The following is a 23,558-nucleotide window of genomic DNA, read 5'->3' on the forward strand; positions in this document are numbered from 1 at the left end:
TATCAATGTTTGTAGCAGCTCATTTCACAATAGCTAAGCAATGGACCCAACCTAGGTGCTCTTCAAAGTTTGAGTTAATAAAGAAAATGTGGTACATATATACAATGGAATATTACTCAGCCCATAAAGAAGAATAAAATAATGGCATTTGCTGGTAAATGGATGGAACTGTAGACTATCATGCTAATTAAAAAAGCTAATACCCCCAAACCAAAATCTGAATGTTCTCTCTGATATGCAGATGTTGATTCACAACATATGGGGAAGGGGGAATGGAAGTTCACCAGATTGGATGATGGGGGTAGGAATGGGAAAGACAGTAGAATGAATCAGACATAACTTTTTTATGTTCATATATAAATACACGACCAGTGTAACTCCACATCAAATACAACCACTACAACCACAAGAATGGGAAGTTACACTCCATGTATGTATGATATGTCAAAATGCATTCTACTGTTATATATAACTAAAAAGAACAAATAAAAAAAGATTTGGAATTATCTGCATTTTTTTAGCACTTGAACTTTCTGATAATTTACTTTGACTCTTTCCATCTGTATTCTCATCTGAAAAATGTAATTAATGCTACCCATCTCATAGTTAATGAATTTAGTTAATAAAATAGATATTGAGGTTGTATGTAAAACGCTCAGCAAGGGACTGACATTCTTATTTATGCTGTCACTGTAAATATCACCTTGGGTGCTTCTTCAAATTCACCCTCAACATCCTAATTGTGTTGTTAAAAGAAAAGGAAAAGCAAGGTTAAAATTAAGCAAGTAGAGGAGAGACCATTAGGGTAGAGGAAAGATATCAGGGGCAGAGAGGAGAGAAGGGCAAGAGGAGGAGTGAAATTGATGCATTATGTTATATGAATATACAAATATGCAGCAATGAAACCCACTATTCTCTGTAACTATTGTGCAAACATTTAAAATATTAAATTAAAGTGAATGGCATTTTTCCTATGACCTGTGAAATATCTTGCACTTTTGGCAAATGCAAATTTGAGGTTTTGTATTGTTGTTGAGACAGGGTCTCACTATGTTGCCCAGGCTAGTCTCAAACTCCTGGACTCAAAGGATTCTCCTGCCTAAGTCTACCAAGTGGTAGGACTACAGGCATGGGCCACCAAGCCCAGCTTGCAACTGTAGATATTGATTGCTTCCTGGAATATGAACTCACTTAGACATACCTGCAATGACTTTGTGATTGTATCAAATCCTCTAATCTAGGTATTCTTCTTTAGCAACTGACTTTGTACTACTTAACCGAGTTCGCAATTTTATGCAAATTTCTAATTTTCAACATTCATTTTCTAGTGTGAGGGTTTACTCATGGATGGAATGCAATAGCTTAGCATCAATTTCAGCAAATTATAAGTTATTCAGTGAACACTCAGAGATGGGCTATCAGAGTAACTGGAAGAATATGCTCTTAGATGTTTAAATGCTACCTCTTTTCTGTAAATTTTCAGAACATAGAACAAGTCATGACTTTCCTTTTTTTCATTCAACCTAAATCTATCGATTTTGTATAGAAGTTTATGATCCAGCCTTTTTTTAATGTGCATCACAAGCCACGTAACAATATTGATCAAAAACAGATCACATCTGTGAAAGTGGCCCCATAAAATTATAATGGAGCTGACAAGGTCTTATCATCTAGTGATGTGGCAGCTCTTGTAGGAATATAGCACACAATACATGACTTATATGTTTGCAGTGATGCAGATGTAAATGAACCTACTGCACTGCCAGTCCTCTAAAATATGGCACATACAATTATGTGCCACACTGGATAATAACAATAATGAATGATAATAATAAGTGATATATGATAATAATAATGATAATGAATGATGGCTTTACTAGTTTGTGTATTTACTATGCCATACTTTTCATTGTTATTTTAGAATGTACTTCTACTTATAAAACAAAAAAAATTATGTAAAACAGCCTTGGCTACACTGGCAGCAGCCTCCTACAACTCACACTCAGCTCATCTCTTGATTAGTTCAAGAAGCCACCTTGAGTGAGTGATCTATCCCTGTGGTGCATTCGGAATGTTCATACAAACATGAATTGCCTAATGAGGCATTTCGATAGCAATGCATGACTGCAGAAACTAAAGCTGACATTCATAGAATCAAGTCTCAACCAAAACCAAAGAACCATCCGTGATGACAGGGACAGCTTCAGGTATTAATGGTCACAGAGAGATTGCCAGAAGAAAGAGGCATCAAGGAAGGGATGAGGCTTATAAGATGCAGGGACACAGTACCTGAGTGTGTCTGGTACAGGAAGAGCTCCTGTTTAGCACTGATCAGCCAGGCACTTTTGTGCACCATTGACCTGCAAAAGAAAAAAAAAATAAAATTCTGTTTTTTAGAAAAACATCATCTGAGATTATACTTATTCAACTGGCTGCCTTAAAGGAAGATTATGGACCAGAAGATTATGGAATATTATGACCTCAAGAACAGTTTGGATATCAGCTCCCTTTAAACACATGAGAATAATACCAAAGGTCAAGTTTGTTTTCTAATCTATAAAATTAGTGTATGAGAATAAGAACTCCTTCAAAAAGTGTCACAAGCATTAAATGGAATGACAAATGTTAAGGGGCCCAGTACTGTGCTGGTCTATGGTAGATATCAGAGAGACACTAGATGTGTTCTTGGGACAGAGTGAGAGAAAACGAAGAAGAAATTTCATACTTGGGGCTGTGTGTCTATAGGTAACATGTCACTATCATCACAATGAATTTAATATTAGCTAGATGATATACTTTTAAAGGAGTATCTAGCAAATCATATGACACCAGAACATGAAATAAGACCTACAGAAATCCAGAATCATAATTTCTCTCTCCAAATCTCATGGTATTTGGACCCTTTCCTTCTTGAAGAAGGCATTCCTGGAATGGCACAAAGCATTTCACGAAACTTTATCCCACATAAGGCATGTGGGACAAGTTTAGATTTACAAAACTTTGGGATTACCTAAGAGGTAATTCCCAAAACTCTATACCACCACCACATTGAAACAGGTATAATGCCTCTAGATTAGGCACAGGATGCAATTATGCTCATCCAAGTCGAAGAAATCATTATGCTATTTCATTATACTGGTCTGTTTGTATATGGTTGAAATTTTCCATTATAAAAGGTTAAAAAAAGTAAGGAAGATAGAGAATCAGGCAGTATAAGATGACGACAAATTTGCCTACTCCCGGTTACTTACTTTCCTTTGTTAAATACTGAGAAACTAACATTCTGGGAGCCTGAAACACAAAGGAACAGACATTAGTACAGAGATCTGCATGAATCTCCTGGGCTATTGCTACCATAAACCCAAAGACTCTGAAGTCATCAAATTACCACCTAAACCTGTCATTTTTTTTTTTTTTTTGGTGGTGCACAAAATAAATATCTTAGGCAGCACCATCAGCAATGTAGATTTCCAGTGACAAAAGGACAAATAGAATAGTGCAAAGCAGCTAAGAGCCCAGCCTGGACTTAGACTGAGTGTGACTTCAATCCTGATCCACTGGTTACCAGCTTTAATTTTCTCACCTGTAAAGTGGAAATAATTCCAACAACTTCACAGGCTCATTGTGGGGATCAAGTTAGTTTATAAATAAGCTGCTTTGTGTGTTATGTTTTAGGGGGTTCTCAGCATATGATAGTTATTATTTTCATGAGAACCAATTGTTGAAATGTTGTTTCTGCATACAGAGAATGAAATGGGTAAGACTTTAAAATTATGTCACTTCTCTAACAGACCAATGTAATCGCCTTCCACACGGCACTGCAGAGTACCAAGACCACGGTCTTCCTGAGAAGGATAGCTAAGGAAAAGACAAACAGGTGAGAATGTCAGACAACCCAGCTCACAAGTTCTGACGCTTTAACCAGCAAAGTAATAAATAAAAGGCAAATTGGCCACAGAAAATTGATGGGTACTAAAGTTATCACAAGCTCATTGGGCAAGTTCTTACTAACAAATTATGAATGAAAAAAAAGCTAAGTCAAACACGGCATGAGAGACAAAATTTAACTTACCCCTAACTTCCATTTGGTACCTTCTAAAATCTATATCAAAACCCTTATAAAAAATGTATGAACCCCAAAAAGGACTATCCTGTGTAAATGAAGACTCTAAGAAGAAATTACATTATAAAACTTGCTCTACTAAACACTAGTCCCAAAAAGCAAAGCCATGAAATGTAATTCTTGCCAGAGCCTTGAAGAAAATTAACCCACCCAGTTCAGAGTGAAGTAAAAATCTAGCAAGATGGTTACACAAGCTGAAGCACATAGATACTCATTTTTTTAAAAGTTGGGTTTTTTCCCTTTGGGTTAGTTATGACAGTATAGTGGCTAAGAACATGAACCCTGGAGGCCAATTAGTCAGACAGGTCTCTGGTCATAGCTCTGCCACTTGCTCTGAAAACTTGAGCCAATTACTTAACTTCCCTGAGCCTCAGCATTCTCACCTATAGAGTCAGACTACTAGCCATACGTATTCGTAAGATCATAGAGAGACTTAAACGTAAAAGCATTAGAGCAAGCCTTGACCTAGAGTAAGTTCTTAGTAAGTATTAGCGATTTGTTTTCATGGAAAGTTTTACAAAGTTTTAGATTCCACTTCAATTTACATTTTGAATCAATTCCTGTGTCCTTTCACATAAGTCTAAATAAAAAGTCAGTTAACACTCATGAGTGATTTATATTTTTAAAGGTATGTGCTATATTCATGAGGAAGAACCTAAAAACATACCCATTATCAAGAAAAGAAAAACACTCACTGGCTTCCTGTCTGCCTGTTTATCAGAGAGCAAGGAGTGACCCATCTGTCTCCTTGAGCTTCCAAGATCAACGGGCTGGATAAGGAAAAAAAAAAAAGTCAAGAGACAGTAGTGTGAGGCTCCCAGCAAACATTCCTGTCAAAGCTTGGAGGACACGCGGTATGAACGTTTTCCTTCAGATATGTTCATATGGCTGGGGCCTGAGGGCTGTGTCTTAAACGGATGTTGAGTCAAATTCTTGGCCAGAAACTAGGGATGCCCTCATGGCCCAAGCCTTCAGACTGCAGAGGGAGCATTTGTCCTTTCTCCCAAAAAATCCCTCTATTATCTCCACATTGGCCACATTTAAGAGCTATCCAGCTCTTAAAGACTGGATCCCAGAGCAAAGCTGAGATGGATCCAAGTAGCAAACATGGCATATTGTCAAGAATGTCCTTGGAATATCTATTACTTACAGGAAGAGAAATACCCTTATAGAAGCTGACCATTATTCAATGCCAGGAATGCTGGACAGAATCAGAGACAGAGAACAGAGGAGAATGCCTCTGATCCATCCAGGGTGAAGGAGTAATTAGATCCAGGCTCTGTGCAGGTGGGGAAACAGTGTGAGTATATGGTTTGTCTACCTTTTAAATCCTCACTGGGATTGTTTCATCTGTTGAATGATGAGAGTTGCTTAGTGCTTCCCACAAGCTCCCCAGTTTCAACACTCTCTATCTTGTTCAGGTCTTTTCCTAGCATGAATGACTCAATAGTAACATTTCCACTTAATGATTGTCCAATTAAAAAAAAAAGCTGGTGTGGACATCCTAATCATTTCCAGAGAACATTACAAGTTCAATGGCATTTCATACCCATGTGCATTTTTTCTTCTGATCCCACTATAAATAGCATTTCTAAATGCACAAATGGAAAAACTAAGCCAGAAATTTTTAATGTGCTTTTGGGTTTACGTCTTATTTTATAAAGATTTTATTTTATCCTGAGAAATAAGGGGATAAAGAGAAAGAGTAAAAAAAAAATCCATGGATGTAACTACAGTACAATTCGCACTGAGCCTAAAGTGATAGTTGTCAGTAAATAAATGGGCCAACTTAATCGACCAGTCACAATTACATGAATAAAGTCAAAGCTGAAGCCTGCACCACCAGGGTCCATAAACTGTAAAGAGAAAAATAGCAATTCTGTGCCAATTGCTTAAAATTTATTGCTATTGGGGAAGCCGGCCCCAGGAAGTTATCCAGCATTTATGTAACAGGTTGAACACAGAACATGCATACCTATCAATGTACTCAGCATCAAAATCAAAGGTCTCCAACTTCCCAGTGATAATCCAGCCATACACCTGAATTAGTTTCCCTGTTTTAAGAAAAGTTTTAAAGATTGAATGCAGTTAGCTCAAACAATTAATATAAAACATACAGCCTGTAATGTGTATAACATACATATACCCAATATAGCAAAGCTGATAATCATGCATAAAATTCACACTTTTGAAATAAACTATATAACAGTAAAGTCAATAATGTGATCCAAAGATCAATATTACACAATAGAAAGGCTAAAATAACCAATTATTTCAAACGTAAACTTAATTATCTATGCATGGAGTATAGAAGGGGTAATGATTCTTCTTCATGGTATCATAAAGTGGGAGGTTTTCAGAAAGAGGGGCCAATTTCTGCACACTTCCCCACCCATTCTCATGGCTTTGTGTATACCATCCACCCAAAGTGGGATCTAAGAACAATGTGCAGTGGGTGCCCTATCTCTATAGGACTTTCCCCAGGACACTTGCTAAAATAAACATGTGATACCACATGATCTCGTTCTTATGTAAAATCTTAAAAAGTTGATTTCATAGAAGTTGAATGTAGAATAGTAGTTCCCAGGGGGGCTGGGATTGTGGCTCGGTGGTAGAGAGCTCTCCTAGCATGGGCGGGACCCAGGTTGGATCCTTAGCACCACATAAAAATAAAGGCATAGTGTTGTGTCCATCTACACCTAAAAAATAAATATTAAAAAAAAAGAATAGTAGTTCCCAGGGGCTGGAAAGAGTCGGGAAGGGAGAGATGAGAAAAAGTCAGTCAGCTGGAGGCCAGTTACAGATAGAAAGAAAAACTAAGTTCTGGTGTTCTATTGTAAAGTAGGGTGACTACGTGTAACCATAATGTAGGCATTTTTTTAAAAGCTAGAAGAAAGGATTTAAATGTTTTCACCACAAATAAGTGATAAAGTTTGAAGAGCTAAATATGCAAACCCCAATTTGAACATTTCATACTATGTATATATGCTCCATTAAACATGTACAAGTTTTATGTGTTGATTAAAATAAGAAAATAAACATGTGATATGAAGAAGCTCATATCACACAATCCAGTGGGTCCCAGCTACTTGGGAGACTGAATTAAGAGGATCATTTGGGCTCAAGAGTTCAAGATCAGTCTGGGAAACATAGTGAGACCCTATCTCAAAAAAAAAAAAAAAAAAAAAAACAGATTAAGCAAATTTGAGTTATGCCAACAGTTGGTTTCTGCCCAACACCAATCTATGGATGATGACTTCTATCCTTGGGCCTCCTCTATACCCCTTGCAAGGATTTCCACCAGGTGGCAAATTTTTCCTTAATCTGCTCCTTATGGAGTGCACATAAATGCAGATGCAGCATCAGCAATGCCCCCTCAACAAGAAGCACTCCGTGCCGCTCCTGCACCAGTGCTCATAGGAGTTGGGAAAGAGTTGGGGAGCCCCTGCCAAATACTACATGAGCTGGTTTATTTCATATTTGAGGGGAAAAAATGAAACTTGGACCTTTGTAACTGCACAAGACAAGGTTTTAGGCAAATACACCCGAATAAGATGATATAGTTAAAATTTACCACACAGCTCCACAATTATTTGGATGTGTGTGCCTTTCAAATAATTAGAGAATCTAATCATCTACTCTGTAAACTTCTAGCCTCACTGAAAATGTTTAGAGATGGGAGAGGTGTTGTTTGGTGAGATAAAACCTTATAAAGTGAGAAGGAAAAGAGTACCTACCAGATTCATCAGGTCACTGAACCCAGAGGACTCTGGGTCTCTCTACGGACACTTAAAGCCACCAAAAAACATCACCAAGCTTCTCCCTTGATACTATGCTTGTGTGTTATTAATAAGAAGTAACTCTAATCTACAGTCATTGGATAACTTGTACTGAAATGATAGGAACTTTTAGGTGGTACTAAAGCCATCCCATAGATGAATGGGTAGAAAGAGCAGGAACCCAGATTTAGACAAATGTCACAGAATTCCCAGAGGTGTGGAGTCTCGAGTTCTCTGATACTGCTAAAAACTGGCAGAATAATTCACTTCAACTTTAATAGAGCTGAACTAGTGATTTCCTAGCTTTAATGGGCATGACTTCTACTTTTGTAGGCACAATTTTAAAAAGAAATAACAGGTTGTAGATATTAGGAAACCCTGTGAATTTTTGTTTTGTTTCTAAACAAAGAAGCCCAACTGAGGTTGATTAATGGCTAAACCAGACCACTGTGCCAGGGGATTCTGTCACAGCAAAGGACTCTTAACCACCACATATCAAAATTCAACTGCTCCTAAAATGTTGTCTCTCCTGTCCCTACCTCCTCCCCCGTCTCCCTAGCTGCTACTCTGGGCAGGCTTCCCAAATGAAATGAGACTAATCATCTGGAAAGTGATTGCAAAGCTGCAGCCGTGTGGATGCTGCCTGGAGGGACCACTCCAGCCTGGCCAACCACCAATCGTTCCCCCAGAAAGTGGAGGACCCAATGTGCAGAACTCCACCTCGGTGGTAGAAATGGGCTTGACAGATCTGGGTGCCAACTGACATCCCATTCCACACCTCTCAGGGCTGGCTCCTTCCTCATCCTTCACCTTAACAAGACTTCTGCCATCTAAATAGGAGCTTTCTAACACTGGAGCAGCAGGAACCCAAACATATGCATGGGATTTTCACAGATCTCATCTCTTTAATAAAACATATCACATCTTGGTTGCTCAGATTAATGGAATGGAACAGATCTGTGAAAAGCCCAGGAGTGAGATAATGCTGAATTCATGTTATTTGAAATGTAATTTAAATACACATACAATCTGTGTCTATACACACATGCACACACACACACAAACACACAAAATGCACAAATACTTTTCCATAACTTAGATATATATTCATTCTGACATTCTTGGCCAGCCAAATCAATCAAAACAATTAGATCTATTTATGCATTTAGACACAACCATTAAAAAAAATGGAGCAACTTATATTCTCACACTTATACCATTCTGGAAACACTGAAAAATTGGAAAGCCTGAAATATAGGGATAAATTTGCCAAGAATAAAACAGCAAAGTGTATATAATCCTAGTCATGTTTACTACTTAGTTTTAAGGCAGACTTAGCAATTCCCATCTCCTTTTATGTAAATTCCCCATCTTTACACAATCTTTTTCTCTTCTGCCCTCCTAATTGTTATGTATCTGCTTTATATATTCTCTAACTTGTAAACAAATCCCTAGAGAAAGACCAGGGTTCATGGCCTTCCAAATGGTATCCAGCACAATGAAACATAAGGCAAAATGATGGATCCATGGACCTCTCTGGATTCCAATCTCAGTGGTGTCATGTATTAGCTATATGACTTTGGTCAATTTACATAACCTCCTGCTACCTCCTTTCCTCATCTCAAAATGAAAATAATAATAGCTCCTCTCCTATATCATTGGGTTCCTGTGAAAATCTAGTAAGATAATATATATGAAGAGCTTAGAATGGAATTTGGAGCACAGTAAGGGTTCAGTTAAGGTTTGTTCTTACTTAGATGATTATAAAGTTAAGAGCAATAGTTATTTCTTTTTCCTCCATTCTCCAGCATCAACTGGTTTGATTTTGCTGGCTTCCTTTTCTTATCATGTTTGACTTTCTTATCAGTGAAGTAATAGAACACAAGTGCCCAGAGGTGAAACCAAACCAGGTTGAAAATGAACCAGAGAATGAGACTTGTTTTCAATGCAATAGTTACTAATAGGGCATTATGTAAAATTGTGGATGTGTAACCGACGTGATTCTGCAATCTGCATTTGGGGTAAAAATTGGGAGTTCATAACCCACTTGAATATAATATATGAAATATGATATGTCAAGAGCTTTGTAATGTTGTGAACAACCAATAAAAAAAATAACAGAGAAGAAGTTATTTTTTTCCCACTTACAGAGATCATCCACCTAGGCAAAAGTTAGCAACACACTTTGGAAAAGGGATTCCCAATTATTCCCATGTTAATAGAAGATTGCTTACCTGGAACTCCACTTGGTGGATTAACTTGGTAAACAATGGGTGTCTGTGCCTTGGAAAACTGTTTAAAAAATATCATCATATTTTATATCAATATCCAAGTTAAATATTCCTGAACATCAGACATACAAGCCATTTCTCATAAAACATTAGTCTAAAATAGGGAATGAATTCTTTGCCTCAAATCACCTTCATACCTACTTCTTTTTTTTCCCCCTCATTTCCATGAGGCAGAGATGACAGAATTATTACATTTCTTCTACAGATGAAGTAAAGGGAATTTGATCATGTCATACATGCACGTCCTGCCCCATATTGTCCAAATTTTGGTAAACCTATTTCTCTACCTGCTCACCTACCATACCCAACCTAAGCACACATTTTACCAGAAGGAAAGGTAGACAAGCCATCACACAGAAATGTCAGTCTTTAAAATCCATTATTATAATCTGATGTCTTCAAGTCTTGAAGGTGTTTGTTTTTCTAGAAAATATTTTTTTTTGTTTAAATGTAAGTATTATGACAAATTACTCTCAGCCAGAATCTTGGGAAGGATCAGCAAGCTACAAAAAAAATGAGAAGTTAGATATACATGAGTGAGGTGCTCATTGGAGAAATGGAAGATGTCTGTTGGGAGGAAAACGACTCAAAAGACTCAAGGAAGGGAAAACAATATTGTTCTTTAACAAGGAGGAAAATGGTATTGATTGGAGACGTGGGAGTCTGCCAAAGCCTGGTCACAGTATTCCAAATCAACTTTCAATGCCTCAGCCTCATGAAGCACATCATCTGTTGATCACAAGCTCCATATTTAAAGGATGATGCTTGTTTCAGTTGCTACTGCATCCACCATGCATAGGCTGATATGAAAAAGATGTTCAAATTTTTGTGAACTTGGATCTGGAATGACTAATACACTGCTGGGAAGAAAAGCTGGGAGATGGGAGAATTTCAGGAATCCCATCTCACCTATGATCATCTGGATCTGTCTAAGATTAGTGAAATACTCCTTCAGGAAATCATGCCAGGCCCAGTGTGAAGAAATGGAGAAACACAAAAGATGGACTGACTAGATCAAGATTTGATCATGAGCTGATGCCTCACTCAGGGAGAGACTTAGTCACTCCCACCTTCCCTAGTCTCCTAAACTGCTTCCATTCCATACAACCTACAAGGCTTCCCATTTGCAAAACAAACTACAGCAAATCCTTCTGTTTGGTCTGCTTCCAGCATGGCAGGAGTTTGCCCTCCCAGAAGAACATCACCAAAGAATCACTCAATAGTTAATCAACAGCCCTAAACAGACATTAAGAATCAACAGACATTTCAACAAAGCTGATGGTGCCTGTCAAGTGTGGGTTTGTGTATTGATCTGCACAGCTATACAATCTTCCATCAAGGTTATTTTCCTCATTCTGTAAAGAAAAAGGTTAGGAAAGAGTTCACAGAAAATATGTGCAGTCAGGAGGTCAAAATAAGAATGCTGTGACTTCACAGTTTAGGAGATGCCTATGATGGTACCAAAAGATAAAAATGAACGCCATTCTACACACACCTGCCAAACATTCAGTCCCTATCCCAGCCTTCCAGCCAAGAGTTGCAGCCAGGCCTTCGTCTGCCATCAGGATGGCCTTTAACCAAAGTTATTTCAATTGGAACTTTATCATAGGAGCCTCCTGAATAAAGCACAGCAGTGGGTACTGTCCTATCTTGCACGTTTTAGAAATGGAGACAGGGGAACCACTGAGTTCAAACCAAATAAGGAAGTATGCCTGTCAGTTTCCACTGGGAAATCTAAGACCCACTCAGTCTGTGATCCTTCAACCAAAGTCTGTGGGGAATGCAGTGACTCCTTTATTGTTCCCTCCTAACTCCCTTGAGAGTGATGGAGAGTGCTCAGGGTTAAACAAACAAACAAACAAAAAAAAACTTCACTTGTGATTCTCTCTGAACTGGCACAACATAAAATGGTATATTTCTAAGAGAAAGTGGCCCCTGGTCACCCACCAGGCTAGAGACATGACAGTGAAAAATTAATGAGCTTCCAAATCAAGCTTCCCACATGCTGATCCTTGAGCCCAAGTGAGGTCAGCAATGGCAAGACTGGGTGGTGGTGTGTTGGTGGGGGGGGGGGGGGGGGAATGGCACAGATTAGAATGATAAAGCCACAGCCACCAGCTGCTTAATAAACCTTTTGTGAGTTGTTCGAACTTGTCAATGCCCGCAGCAGGCTCTTTGGAGTGGACTGGCAAGACGGAATTAATTTTTAATGTGCATGGTTCCCCTAGTCCTGGTCCCAAAGCAAAGAGACACACTGAATTTTACTGAGCTTGGAATGCCTCTCATTAACTGCATCCCCTGGTGATTTTTCATCAACCATGCTAGTTGAATCACTGACAGACTTGTTTTCTTTAATGTACAATTTTAGGAAGTGTTTTTCTTCTCCCCACCTCCTGCCCTCTCTCCTTGATGCTCTTTTAATAAGTAGAAAAACTACTATCTGGGATAAAAAGGAACATGGAGAATAAGGAGCATCTTGACCGGCTCTCTTGTGCTGAATTTCCTGAGACAGTGCAGGAGTTGTAATGCTGCTTTTAATAAGAAAGAATAGTGAAAATTTTTTTTCTGTCCACTGCATTTGTGCAAAAGCAAACTTTCAGAAAACAAGATTCTCTTAAACTGGGAAAGAAATTGATGAGTGTCAATGGAGAGCGGTGTTCCAAGTTTCAAAATAAATTGCCTAAATGTCATATGTATTATATTAGAGATGAATCCAAAGGGTAAAGTTCTAAAAGAACACAGGTGAACCACTAAATTGCCTTCCTTATAACACTGAGGCACTCTTTGCCATTAGCAGCACTCCCAAAGCTCTGCTTTTTTATGAAAAGACTAAGGCCTCACCTTAGAGATAGTGTTAAATGTTAGTGTAACTCATCTGAAATGAGCCTTAGACTGAACCAAACAAAGAATTAAGGCCCTGCATAGATATCAAGGCTCAACAATAAGTCAGTCACTGGCCTCATAAAATCTCTCTCTCTTTCTCTCTCTCTCTCTCTCTCTCTCTCTCTCTCTCTCTCTCTCTCTCTCTCTTCCCTCCCTCCCTTCTTCCCTCCTTTTTCATCTATCTGAAGATGACAAAGAATTCCACAAGCAAATCCCTTTCTAGTGTCGGGAAGAGTAGCAGAAATGTACCATGAAGCAGAGAGAATGAGAGGGTAGAAGTTGGGTTCCTGAGTCCCCTCATCATCCTAACAATCAGCATGAGCTCAGCTAAAAAATGAAACTCTAACTCACAAAGGTAATCTTTCCACTCATCTATGAACTTCAAGTGAGGTGCGAATTTAGTTAGATTTAGATGCAGGTTCAAATCTTGGTTTTTCCATTTATTACCTGGGTGACATAAGCAAATTATTTAAACTCCCTAAACCTCAGGTTGCTCATCTCTAAAAACAGATAAAAAATGGCCATCTCAGAAAATTGTTATGAGCATTACACTGTGTACAAAAATACATAGCTGGATGCTGACATACTAACCTTTCATTAGAAACCCCATAAATACCATTCACCTTTCTTTTTATTCTGTCAAAGCAGACTCTGGCTGATCTATAACTTGCTTGTTGATAATACATGCACACCTTCAGACTAGGCAGACACATATCTTCTATCCTTAGAACCCACCTTGAAAGTACAGCTGTCTTGTGGTCTTGAACTTGGACTGCCCACCACCTGTCCCCCAGAGCGCACTTCCAGGGAATACAGACCCTCGTGAGCTTTGGATGGCAGAGATCTGAGGGCAAAAAGTGCAAATTCCTTTGAGTCAGAAACCAAGAATTTCCAAAGCAAGCAGCTCACATAACCACTTCAAATGCCATCCCACACCTGAGAAACATAGCTAAGCAAACATGGTTTTATTTCACATTTCACCCCCTGGTCCACTCAGAATCACCATACCTTAAACACCACATCCTTCAGCAAAAGGAGTTATAATTTTTTGTTCCTATGGAAAGTTATTGAATGAAGAAATGTCATATTTCTTAGAATTATGGGTTCATAGGTTTTTAAGAGTTGGAAGGAATTTTGATAATCTATTTCCAGTTTCCATTTTTAAAAAAATCTGACAGTCCCATGTGGATTGAGATGTGCATAAACACCAAATGTTCAGGGCAAAGTAGGGCTTGAATCCCAGACAAACTGATAAAAGGCATTGATCCTACTTGTGCTCAAAAAAAAAAAATCTTGGCTTCACAATCATTGCAGCAGCCCATACACATCTCATGAACCTGACAGAAAGTCCTGGACCTTTTTTGCAGAAATACCATTGTGACTTCTTTGCCCCTTCAAGGCTGCCATCTATGTGGTTTTTTGAAAGAGGGGGAACATGGTGAACAAAAGGAAGTTACAGTCACCAAATCCCCCCTTGCCAAACCTCCCATTGCCAAGGACTATGCTATACACCTTCATTGTATTCCCCCCAGCCTTGTATGCTTAACTGAGCATCTGAAATGTGGGCGATCAAATACACACTGAAAGATGGCTTGGGGTACAAAAAGGATAGAAAATATCTCAATGACATATTGAGATCACATGTTGAAATAATATTTTGTATATATCGGGCTAAATAAAATGTTAAAATTAATTTTGTTTGTTTCTTTTAACTTTAATGAGGCTACTAGAAACTTTTAAATTATATTTTTGTCCACATTATATTTTGTTTGGCCAGTACTGATTTCAATGCTACAATGACTGCTCAGTGAAAGCAGGTATATCATTTCATGATACTGAATAGAATAGCATTTCAGTGATGACAAATTAGATTTTTCACACTTGAATGTTAACTGAATTTTATATTTATTTTCCAATCAATGAGTATAAGAAAGGGGGCATATTTGTTTTCTAAAAAGTTGACACAAAATCAATGACATATCCTAAAATTATTGGTATGTTGGGATTGAGGAGATCAGACATATAAACCTTTGGACATATAAAGACATATAAAGCTTTGGCTTTTTCATGGCAAGTACTTGCAGGAAGGTTATGACCAAATACTCCATAAAAATCTAAGGAAAAATGATCTCAATTTATAAATCATTACTAGTGCTATAAAGAAATTCGCTCAACATACATCTGATGAGCATTTTCTACACGTAAAATATTGTGCAAGGCACCCAAAGATGATGATGGTGAGATTAAACACATCCCCTAGACGAAGTTTGGGTTTATGCACCATCATTAATCATCACTTAATTCTATGATGATGAATCTGACATGTGGGCAACTGACATAAGTGTCATCAGAAGCACAAGGCAGAGGAAACAGGGCCACAAGGCAACACATGCTTTGATTTTGTGTACAGCATGATGAGATGCACAAAAGAGTGTGTGCACGCATGCATCCTGCAGGTGGATCACAAAAAAAGGATCCTTTGGCTCCTGTCAAGGAAGGGAAAGATGACACTGAGCAGGATGGCCAGGGAAGAGGTAGCATTTGTACTCTGGTTGGTGGATTTCAATAGAAGAAAATGGAAAATGGGAATCTTTCTGAAAGAAGGAACAGAAGACAAAAGGAAATGACAATGTTCTTTCCTTGAGCCAATGATTCATTTCATGAAGCACCTCTAAGATATACAAAAAGAAGGAATGAACTACTATAATCTTCATAGGTCAACAAAAATTTGAGAAGAACAATAGATTACCTGGAATTCTGTACAAATATTTCCTAAATAGAAGTAATATCAAACTGAGCAACCAACTGAACCCAAAGCAAATTTTCCTTCCTGTTTTTATGCATAATCATTATAATTATATCTATTCCAAGTGATGAGTACTTTAGAGTCCAAAATGGTGCATTTGTTGAAATCTTCATAGCAATAGAACTCCTTGTAAACTAAACAAATGAAACAATGATCCAGTTCCTCTTATAAATATCTCAAAATTCTTCCCCATTCTCTCATCTTCCCTTAAGTCCTAGAGCCCTGATAGGAACATGTAAAAACCGTATTCACACAGAACTTTTCTGAAATGTCTTCAAAACCCACTCAACCTTTCTGGTCTTATTCTAGACAGGTATACCTGGTCCGGCATGTCACCACGGAGAAATTCAAGAAGACAGGAGAGACGTCACAGGGGATGCTCCGCAATGCAGGCACAGCCAAGTTCACCAGGTGTACCTCCAGCTGAGAGCCATTGGTGGGATAAAGGACACCTGACTCCAAACCTAAACTCAAGGTAAATGGTAAATCTAGGCTGAGCAGTGGCAAAACACACAGAGCAATGAGAAAAGTGGCCACTTGGGGGCAATCTAAGACACCCAGTTTGCCTAAGGAGCAAATTAATATTCATCTCCAAAGGCATTTGTGCCTGCTATAAAAAGGAGTAGTTCTCTCATTTATGAGCTGATTTTTTTAAAAAAAAAAAAAAAGCTTTCTTTCTTCAGGTCTGCCTAAATCTGGAAAAGAATTGTCAACCCACAAGGTTACTCTGTACTTTGCTAGAAAGAGTCATGCTAAGCACATTGTTTAGAAGCTCTCAATGATAGTTGCCTGTGAGGAAGATAACCTAGATTATCAAAGGAATCATTGCCAAGGACTATGATATGCACTTTCATATAGTCTCTTTAAGAGTTCCCTCCCATCCCACAGCCTAGAACAGGAAAGTGAGCTTCAATGTGCAATGGTAAGATGTGCTCCCCTGTGACGTTAGCCAGTGAGCATCTGCAAAGACAGAAGTGGATCCACCTGTTTCCTTCACGAGCTCCTTTACCTGCCCTTAGACAAGAAAGCAAGAACTTATATTCCTTAGGACTGTAGGTCAATAAAGAGAAAACCCAAACCTACCATCAAAAATGACTGTGATCCATGTTCCCCCTGCAAGGCTACCTTCTTCAGGTTCAATACATAAATTCAGGCAAGGTTCTGCAAATAAGTGAAAAAATGGTGTGGAAGGTCCTATTCCCCAATATTTTAAAGCAAAACTTAGCATGCATCCAAATCATCACAAGAGCCTGATAAAGCATAGATCATTGGGCCCCAACCCCTGAGTTTCTGGTTCAGAATTTACATGCCTTCTTTTTGTATTGGTGCATTTTCATTATATATAATTACGAGATTAATTGTTACATATTTATACCAGAATTACATTTTAACCAGGTCTGGAGAACACTCCTTCTGACACCTGTTATATGGAAAATTAATCCCCTTCATTCAAAATCCCAGTGTTTACCAGGACAATCGTGAATTTCTATTTCCTTTAGACACATTTAGTTCCTAATTGAATCAGTACTACCTCCCGTCTCTGTCCCATTCTTCTTTAATCAATTGGCCACACTTAAGTATAAACATCACCATTTATTTCTTGTATTTCTACTTCCTGGAAATGAGAGAAACTTCTGGAAGCTGTTCACACTTCAATTTTCCTGCTTAGTTCCCTGTCCTCTAGTTTCCATGTGTTCAGAATGACTTCCAAATGGAATACAAAATTCCCTACATTGTTTTTTGTCTTGTTTTGTTTTGTTGGGGGTTTTTTGTTTGTTTGTTTGGTTGTTTGGTTGTTTTTATATTTTTGTTTTATTGTTTTTTGCCTTGATGGTTCAGAAAAGGACTGAAGTATGGTTCATCACTGGAATCTCCTTTTCAAAAATCAGTATGGACTTCACATGCTAGGCTAAATTGGTTTCCCCATACAGACCATCAACTGAGTCTGATCCTAATAAATCCCGCCATCTTTGTTGATGATTCTGTACAGGTCTTGCCACAGGTAAAGGCACATCAAGGAAACCAGCAAAAATTACTCAGCTCCTCAGTGAGGTAAAGAGGCAGGGAACTGTTATCTGTAGAAAATGTTTTCATTTCCATGTCAGAAATATTTAAAAAATAATCTAAGCCATACTACCTGTGGCTGGCACAGGCCTTCCATGTACCATCAGTCATGCAGGTAACACACTGAACACCTGAGGATAGTGGGGAGCCATTAGATCAGCATAACCATCATGGCAGCCCCAACCAAATAAGACCATGGATGACCAAATTCACAGAGAAATTCGGAGACATGATTTAGAAAAGGAGATTTTAACATAAGTAGTCATTAATCACTAAGACAACAAAAGTTACTCCATTAGGGAAGGTGGGGCAGAAAAAAATCTAAAAAGAATTACATCATGTAGCTCTAAAAGGAGTTACAAAAGGAAGGTTATAATTTATTATTGAACTGGCCATTAAAAGTTCATAGCAATTCAGTATATAACCTCAGATATAAATCAGAAAAAAATTATTAAACAAAAATTTAAACCCAGAAGCAGATCCTTCAACACCTCCTTCCAAAATAATACTTTTAATTTGTCTTCAATTGGAAAATAAAAATTATATATATTTATGATGTACAATCAAAATAATCTTTTATCATTAATAATTCCCAAGGCTACCTAATGAGTTCTAATCTATAATCCATTCAATTACATTCTACTCACCTGCCAAAAGTAGTACTTCAATACTCATCACAGAGAGCAGCCAGCCAGCCATAATGTCCAGTGAAGTCAATCATCTTACGATTGCTCAGGCATTAAAAGCATTTTCAGTTTGATTGGAGCAGCATAGCTATATAAAAACATTTTTAAAATGACTATAGTTTGGGGGGGCTGAGGTTGTAGCTCAGCGGTAGAGCACTTGCCTGGCATGTCTGAGGCACTGAGTTCAATTCTCAGCAATACACATAAATAAATACAATAAGGGTCCATCAACAACTAAAAACAGATTGATAAATATGGCCCTAGTGTCTTCAAAGGGACCATCTTTCCAAGCTCAGGAGAAAGGAATCATCTAAGAATCTTAGAGAAAATGATCACCACTCAGCCTCTCTTGTTTCACCAGCTAATTTCATGCATGTTTAAACTGGGTGAATAATAATATCTTTCATTAGTTCATTATTAATCAAAAGGTGAATTTTAGAAATGAATTTTTTCATGGAGGGGTTGACTTTGTTTTGCCTCTTCCAATCTTCCCGTTTCTGTCTTACATGACTCTCTGTACTGTAGCTGTGCTGTTCTCTTACCATTCAGATAAGACTTCCACACCTTAGCCTCTGCCTTGGCTGCTACTTGTGCCTTTCTGGATTCCCAATTCTTCTCCATAGCTGTATGAGATCCTTGCCCAGCTCAGGACCCACCTTAGGTCTCCTTGACCTTCCCCTCAAGCCTCTAGCTCATGTCCTGTGAACCTGGGCCAGTCAATGTTGTACCCCACACAGGCCTTGTCTTCTAGACAGTAACAGTATCTTCTTTGAAGAGACCAGGACTAGTCTCCCGTTTCCACAAACCCCTTAGTGTGAAGATCTCACACAAAGCCCACTAAATTCTAATTGATGGAGCATGTTCAAATACCCTAAATCTGGTTTTACCTAATCTGAGAGAAATGGCTTTCATATCCACGTGGGATGGGCAGAATACATAGAAGAATGGCTGAACCTCCTTATGCCTTAGGGAACACCCAGAGCCTTCCCTACAAAGGGTGCTTAGCTGCTCTCCAATCAGGGAGAATGACAAAATTCTCTTGAAGATAGTGGCTCTGAGGTCTTCTGAAAATTCAAAACTAAATAAATAAAAACACTAAATACACACATATACTTCTAAATATTCATTTAATTTAGATTTTTTAAGGAAGCACTGAGAGTAGCAGAAGTAATTCTACCATTTCAGAAAACATAAGTCCCAATACAATCTCAGAAAAAGAATATCAGCAACAAAGTTTCAATAAACTTGTCATACAGGTATATCCTGATTAAAACAGCTCAAAATATAAAATTACTTATATTTAACTCAATACTGTAAAGATTTATCGTACGCCCACTAGATGGTGGGCACTGTACTAGGAGCTAAGAAAACTGATAAAGTTTGTGTACCTGCCCTCATCATTAGCAAATGGCATATAGATAAAGGCTACCTGCATTTCTGAAAGGAATTCTTAAATTTCCAAGTGGATTCTCCAGGTGTTCCTTTAAGACACAGACTTCCTTACATTTTAAAATATATTTGGAATATAATTTAATTTACAAGCATTCAGTTTGCAGAAATACATCTACTGCATGGAGATTAGTCCTCAGGAATATTTTCTACTTAGTCCAGAAGCACAGGATAGAACTTGCTTGTTACACCCAATACAAAAACTCAGTACTGAGGAGTCTGCTTTCCATCTGGCTGCATTATTTTAATATTTCATTTTAGTGTCTACTCCCAAGCTTAGAACAATGGAGGTAACCTTTTAAACACTAGGGTTTTTTTTAACTTTATGTTCAGAAATATCTCTTTTCCTCTAAAATACAGTAATAATATCAATGATAAATGTAACTAATTCTGCCTAAACTTAATCTCTTTATATCTTTTAACTAGAAAGTTTCTATCCACAAAGGAGAGCTGTGTGAGTTTAGCCAAGTCCTCTCTTTTTGACTCTTTTCTCTTCTGCCCTTCCCCTCCTCCTCCTTTCTTCCTCTCTCGGCTTCCCTTCCTCTAGGACCTGTAAGACAAAGCTACCAGGCTCTTATTCTAGACCTTCGTTTCCTTTGGCTCACCACATTAGCAAGAGATGCAATACCTAGAAAACAGAAAGCAGAGATTTCTCTAAATCAAACAGTACCTTTTCTTTTTCTGTCATGATTTAAGGGAGAACTTATCTTTGTTTTCCAAATGATCTTGTTTCTCTCTGCCAAGAACTGTGGGAGCTGGTGAGAGTCCAGTCTGCAGTTACCATGCAGGTAGCTCACTCCTGTTGGACTGTAACTTACCTACCTCCTTTGTATCCTGGCCAAACGTGAGCCGAAGTGAAAATTCAGAACTGACCATAGGGAATGTTTAATTATTAACCCAAGCTACTTAGGTTTTTTCCCTTGGGGCCTTTTATTAAGACCAAAGAGAAAGAATCTTACATTTTGCTACACTTACTGCATGTGCCCCAGACAATAAAGTTAAAAAAAAAAATCCACATAGTGAGATAAACAGGCATTCAGTGATTGAAAGAATTTGCCAGAAAGTTGGTGACAAAACACAAAACCCAGGAGAAAGGCCCTCTGTAGATCTGATCCCCATTCATGAATGGTCTCTGGGTCTTCAAAAGAATGACTCAGACATGCTGTACCATGGGGTGATAGTGTACATTCACTATGGGGGTATATGCCCAAAGAAGTAGAGTGAGGAAGTATCTTATTCAGAGTCCTTCTGTAAAAAGGTTGAGTGGCCCTCTTTAGTTTTTTCACTTTTCACTCTCTCTCCTTACTTCTTTGCTTTCTTTATCAAGAAGAAGTGCTTGACTTGCACCAGCACTTTCCAGTAGGACCCAGACCACAAGTCCCAATCATTGGTTTGACTGGCTCTTCTTTTTTTATATTTTTTAAATTTGTTTTAATTAGTTATACATGAGAGTAGAATGTATTTATACACTTTGATATATCATACATAGATGGGATATAATTTTATTTTTTGATTTTACATGTTGCAGAATCATATTGGTCATATAGTCACATATATATACAGTACTAATGTCTGTTTCATTCTACTATCTTTCCTATCCCCACATCCCCTCCACTCCCTCCCCATCATTTTCCTCTACCTAATCTAAGGTAACACTATTGTTCCCAAATACCCCCCATCTTATTGTAAATTAGCAGCCACATATCAGAGAAAACATTTTGCCTCTGATTTTGTGGGACTGGCTTATTTCACTTAGCATGATATTTTCCAACTCCAACCATTTACTGGCAAATGCCATAATTTCACTCTTCTTTAAAGCTGAGTAATATTTTATTGAGTATATATACCACATTTTCTTAATCCATTCATCTATTGAGGAACACCTACATTGGTTCCATAGTCTAGCTACTGTGAATTGAGCTGCTATAAACATTGGTGTGGCTGTGTCACTATAGTATGCTGATTTTAAGTCCTTTAGTTATAAACCAAGGCATGGGATAAATGGGTCAAATGGTGGTTCCATTCCCAGTTCTCTGAGAAATCTCCATACTGCTTTCCATAGTGGTTACACTAATTTGCAATCCCACCAGAAATGTATAAGTGTGCCTTTTTCACTTCATGTTCTTGATAAAGACCAGAGAACCAGTGGACCTAGAAGGGTCAATATTATCTAACTTAGTCTACATCTGACTTCTCCATCCTTGTCCCACAATCCGTTCCAATTTACACCATCTGTTTGTGTGGTACCTAGTAAGAACATATTCCCATCTTTCCCCACCCTCTCTTTTTTGGAAGAGGAATCATTTTGGTAGAATTTGATAGTCTTATCTCCACCTTCAAGGAACATCAATAAACCTGAAGAACAATCCCAGCAAGATCAGATTTAATCCACGAAAGTACAGTACAACTCTGAGAGTAGTGAAACTGCCCTGAGGAAGGTAGAAGTTTACACCAACTCTCCTGTCTAGCACACCTTGGCAACCAGCCATAAGCCAAAGGATTCTTGTATAATTGCAGCCATTAATATAGAGAGACGGTGCTTGGCCAGGTTGGGATGGTAGAGAGGAAATCTCCCTGGCTATAACTCACCTAAATCATCTGTGTCCTGATCAAATGTGCATCAAAGTAAAAGTTCAAAGCCTGCCTGCCCGATGAACCCTGTTTCTACTCTGGATCCCTACAATGCAGGTCAAGCAGCATCATTTGAACTACATGTGTGTGTCCCCCATACAGGTAATGGAAAGGAGGTAACAGACCAGATTTACAAAAGATTTCAACCTACTAAATTTTTTTTATTTTTGAAAAAGAAATTATACTAATGAATCACTTAAATGCATTCAAATATTGTTTTGAAAAAATGTGACACAACTTCCATTTCAAAGTGCTTGCTCTCTGGCAAGGAAAACAGAAACATAATCAAATAAGTGTACTCTATTATTGTAGAGTCTCCTTATAGGTCTCCTGAGGCTTAACTGTTGTTTTCTTTTTCACTATTTCAGCAAAAGATTTCCATAAATTAGGGCTGGAGAAAGTAGTTCAGTGATAAAGTGCTTGCCTAGCAGGCACGAGATCCTGGGTTCAATTCCTAGCACCACCAAAAAAATGAATCCTTAAATTAATTCCATCTATCCTAGGATAAATTTTTTCTATAGAAGACATTTATAAGGGGCTGGGGATGTGGCTCAAGAGGTATGTGGCTCCATGCTCGCCTGGCATGCATGCGGCCCGGGTTCGATCCTCAGCACCACATACAAAACAAAGATGTTGTGTCCGCCAAAAACTTGAAAATAAATATTAAAATTCTCTCTCTCTCTCTCTCTCTCTCTCTCTCTCTCTCTCTCTCTCTCTCAAAAAAAGACATTTATAATTATTTTTGACAACCTAGCTGTCTCTCACTCTTTCTCTCCCAACACTATTCGGAATTCTTGAAGACTCCATTTTTAAAATTTCTTTTTATTAGTACATATTAATTATACA

At 38.1% G+C, this 23,558-nt stretch overlaps 1 protein-coding gene across 1 annotated transcript in view; it reads right to left on the bottom strand.

The window, feature by feature from the left end:
• The window catches only part of PKHD1 (PKHD1 ciliary IPT domain containing fibrocystin/polyductin), a gene marked incomplete at its 5' end in the record, with an annotated part of 435,617 nt that extends 416,972 nt beyond the window's left edge, over positions 1 to 18,645 (bottom strand). Inside the window, 10 exons of the mRNA XM_081295270.1 lie at positions 2,290 to 2,360; positions 3,252 to 3,291; positions 3,794 to 3,858; positions 4,819 to 4,893; positions 6,099 to 6,177; positions 10,137 to 10,194; positions 13,812 to 13,920; positions 16,202 to 16,346; positions 16,966 to 17,043; positions 18,594 to 18,645. Coding sequence (XP_081151396.1) covers positions 2,290 to 2,360; positions 3,252 to 3,291; positions 3,794 to 3,858; positions 4,819 to 4,893; positions 6,099 to 6,177; positions 10,137 to 10,194; positions 13,812 to 13,920; positions 16,202 to 16,346; positions 16,966 to 17,043; positions 18,594 to 18,645 — 772 coding nt within the window. The remainder of the gene's footprint in view (positions 1 to 2,289; positions 2,361 to 3,251; positions 3,292 to 3,793; positions 3,859 to 4,818; positions 4,894 to 6,098; positions 6,178 to 10,136; positions 10,195 to 13,811; positions 13,921 to 16,201; positions 16,347 to 16,965; positions 17,044 to 18,593) is intronic.
• Positions 18,646 to 23,558: the final 4,913 nt, after the last annotated feature.

This window comes from Spermophilus citellus (genome assembly GCF_964194105.1).
Source record: "Spermophilus citellus genome assembly, chromosome: 5".
NCBI classification, from domain to species: domain Eukaryota; kingdom Metazoa; phylum Chordata; class Mammalia; order Rodentia; family Sciuridae; genus Spermophilus; species Spermophilus citellus.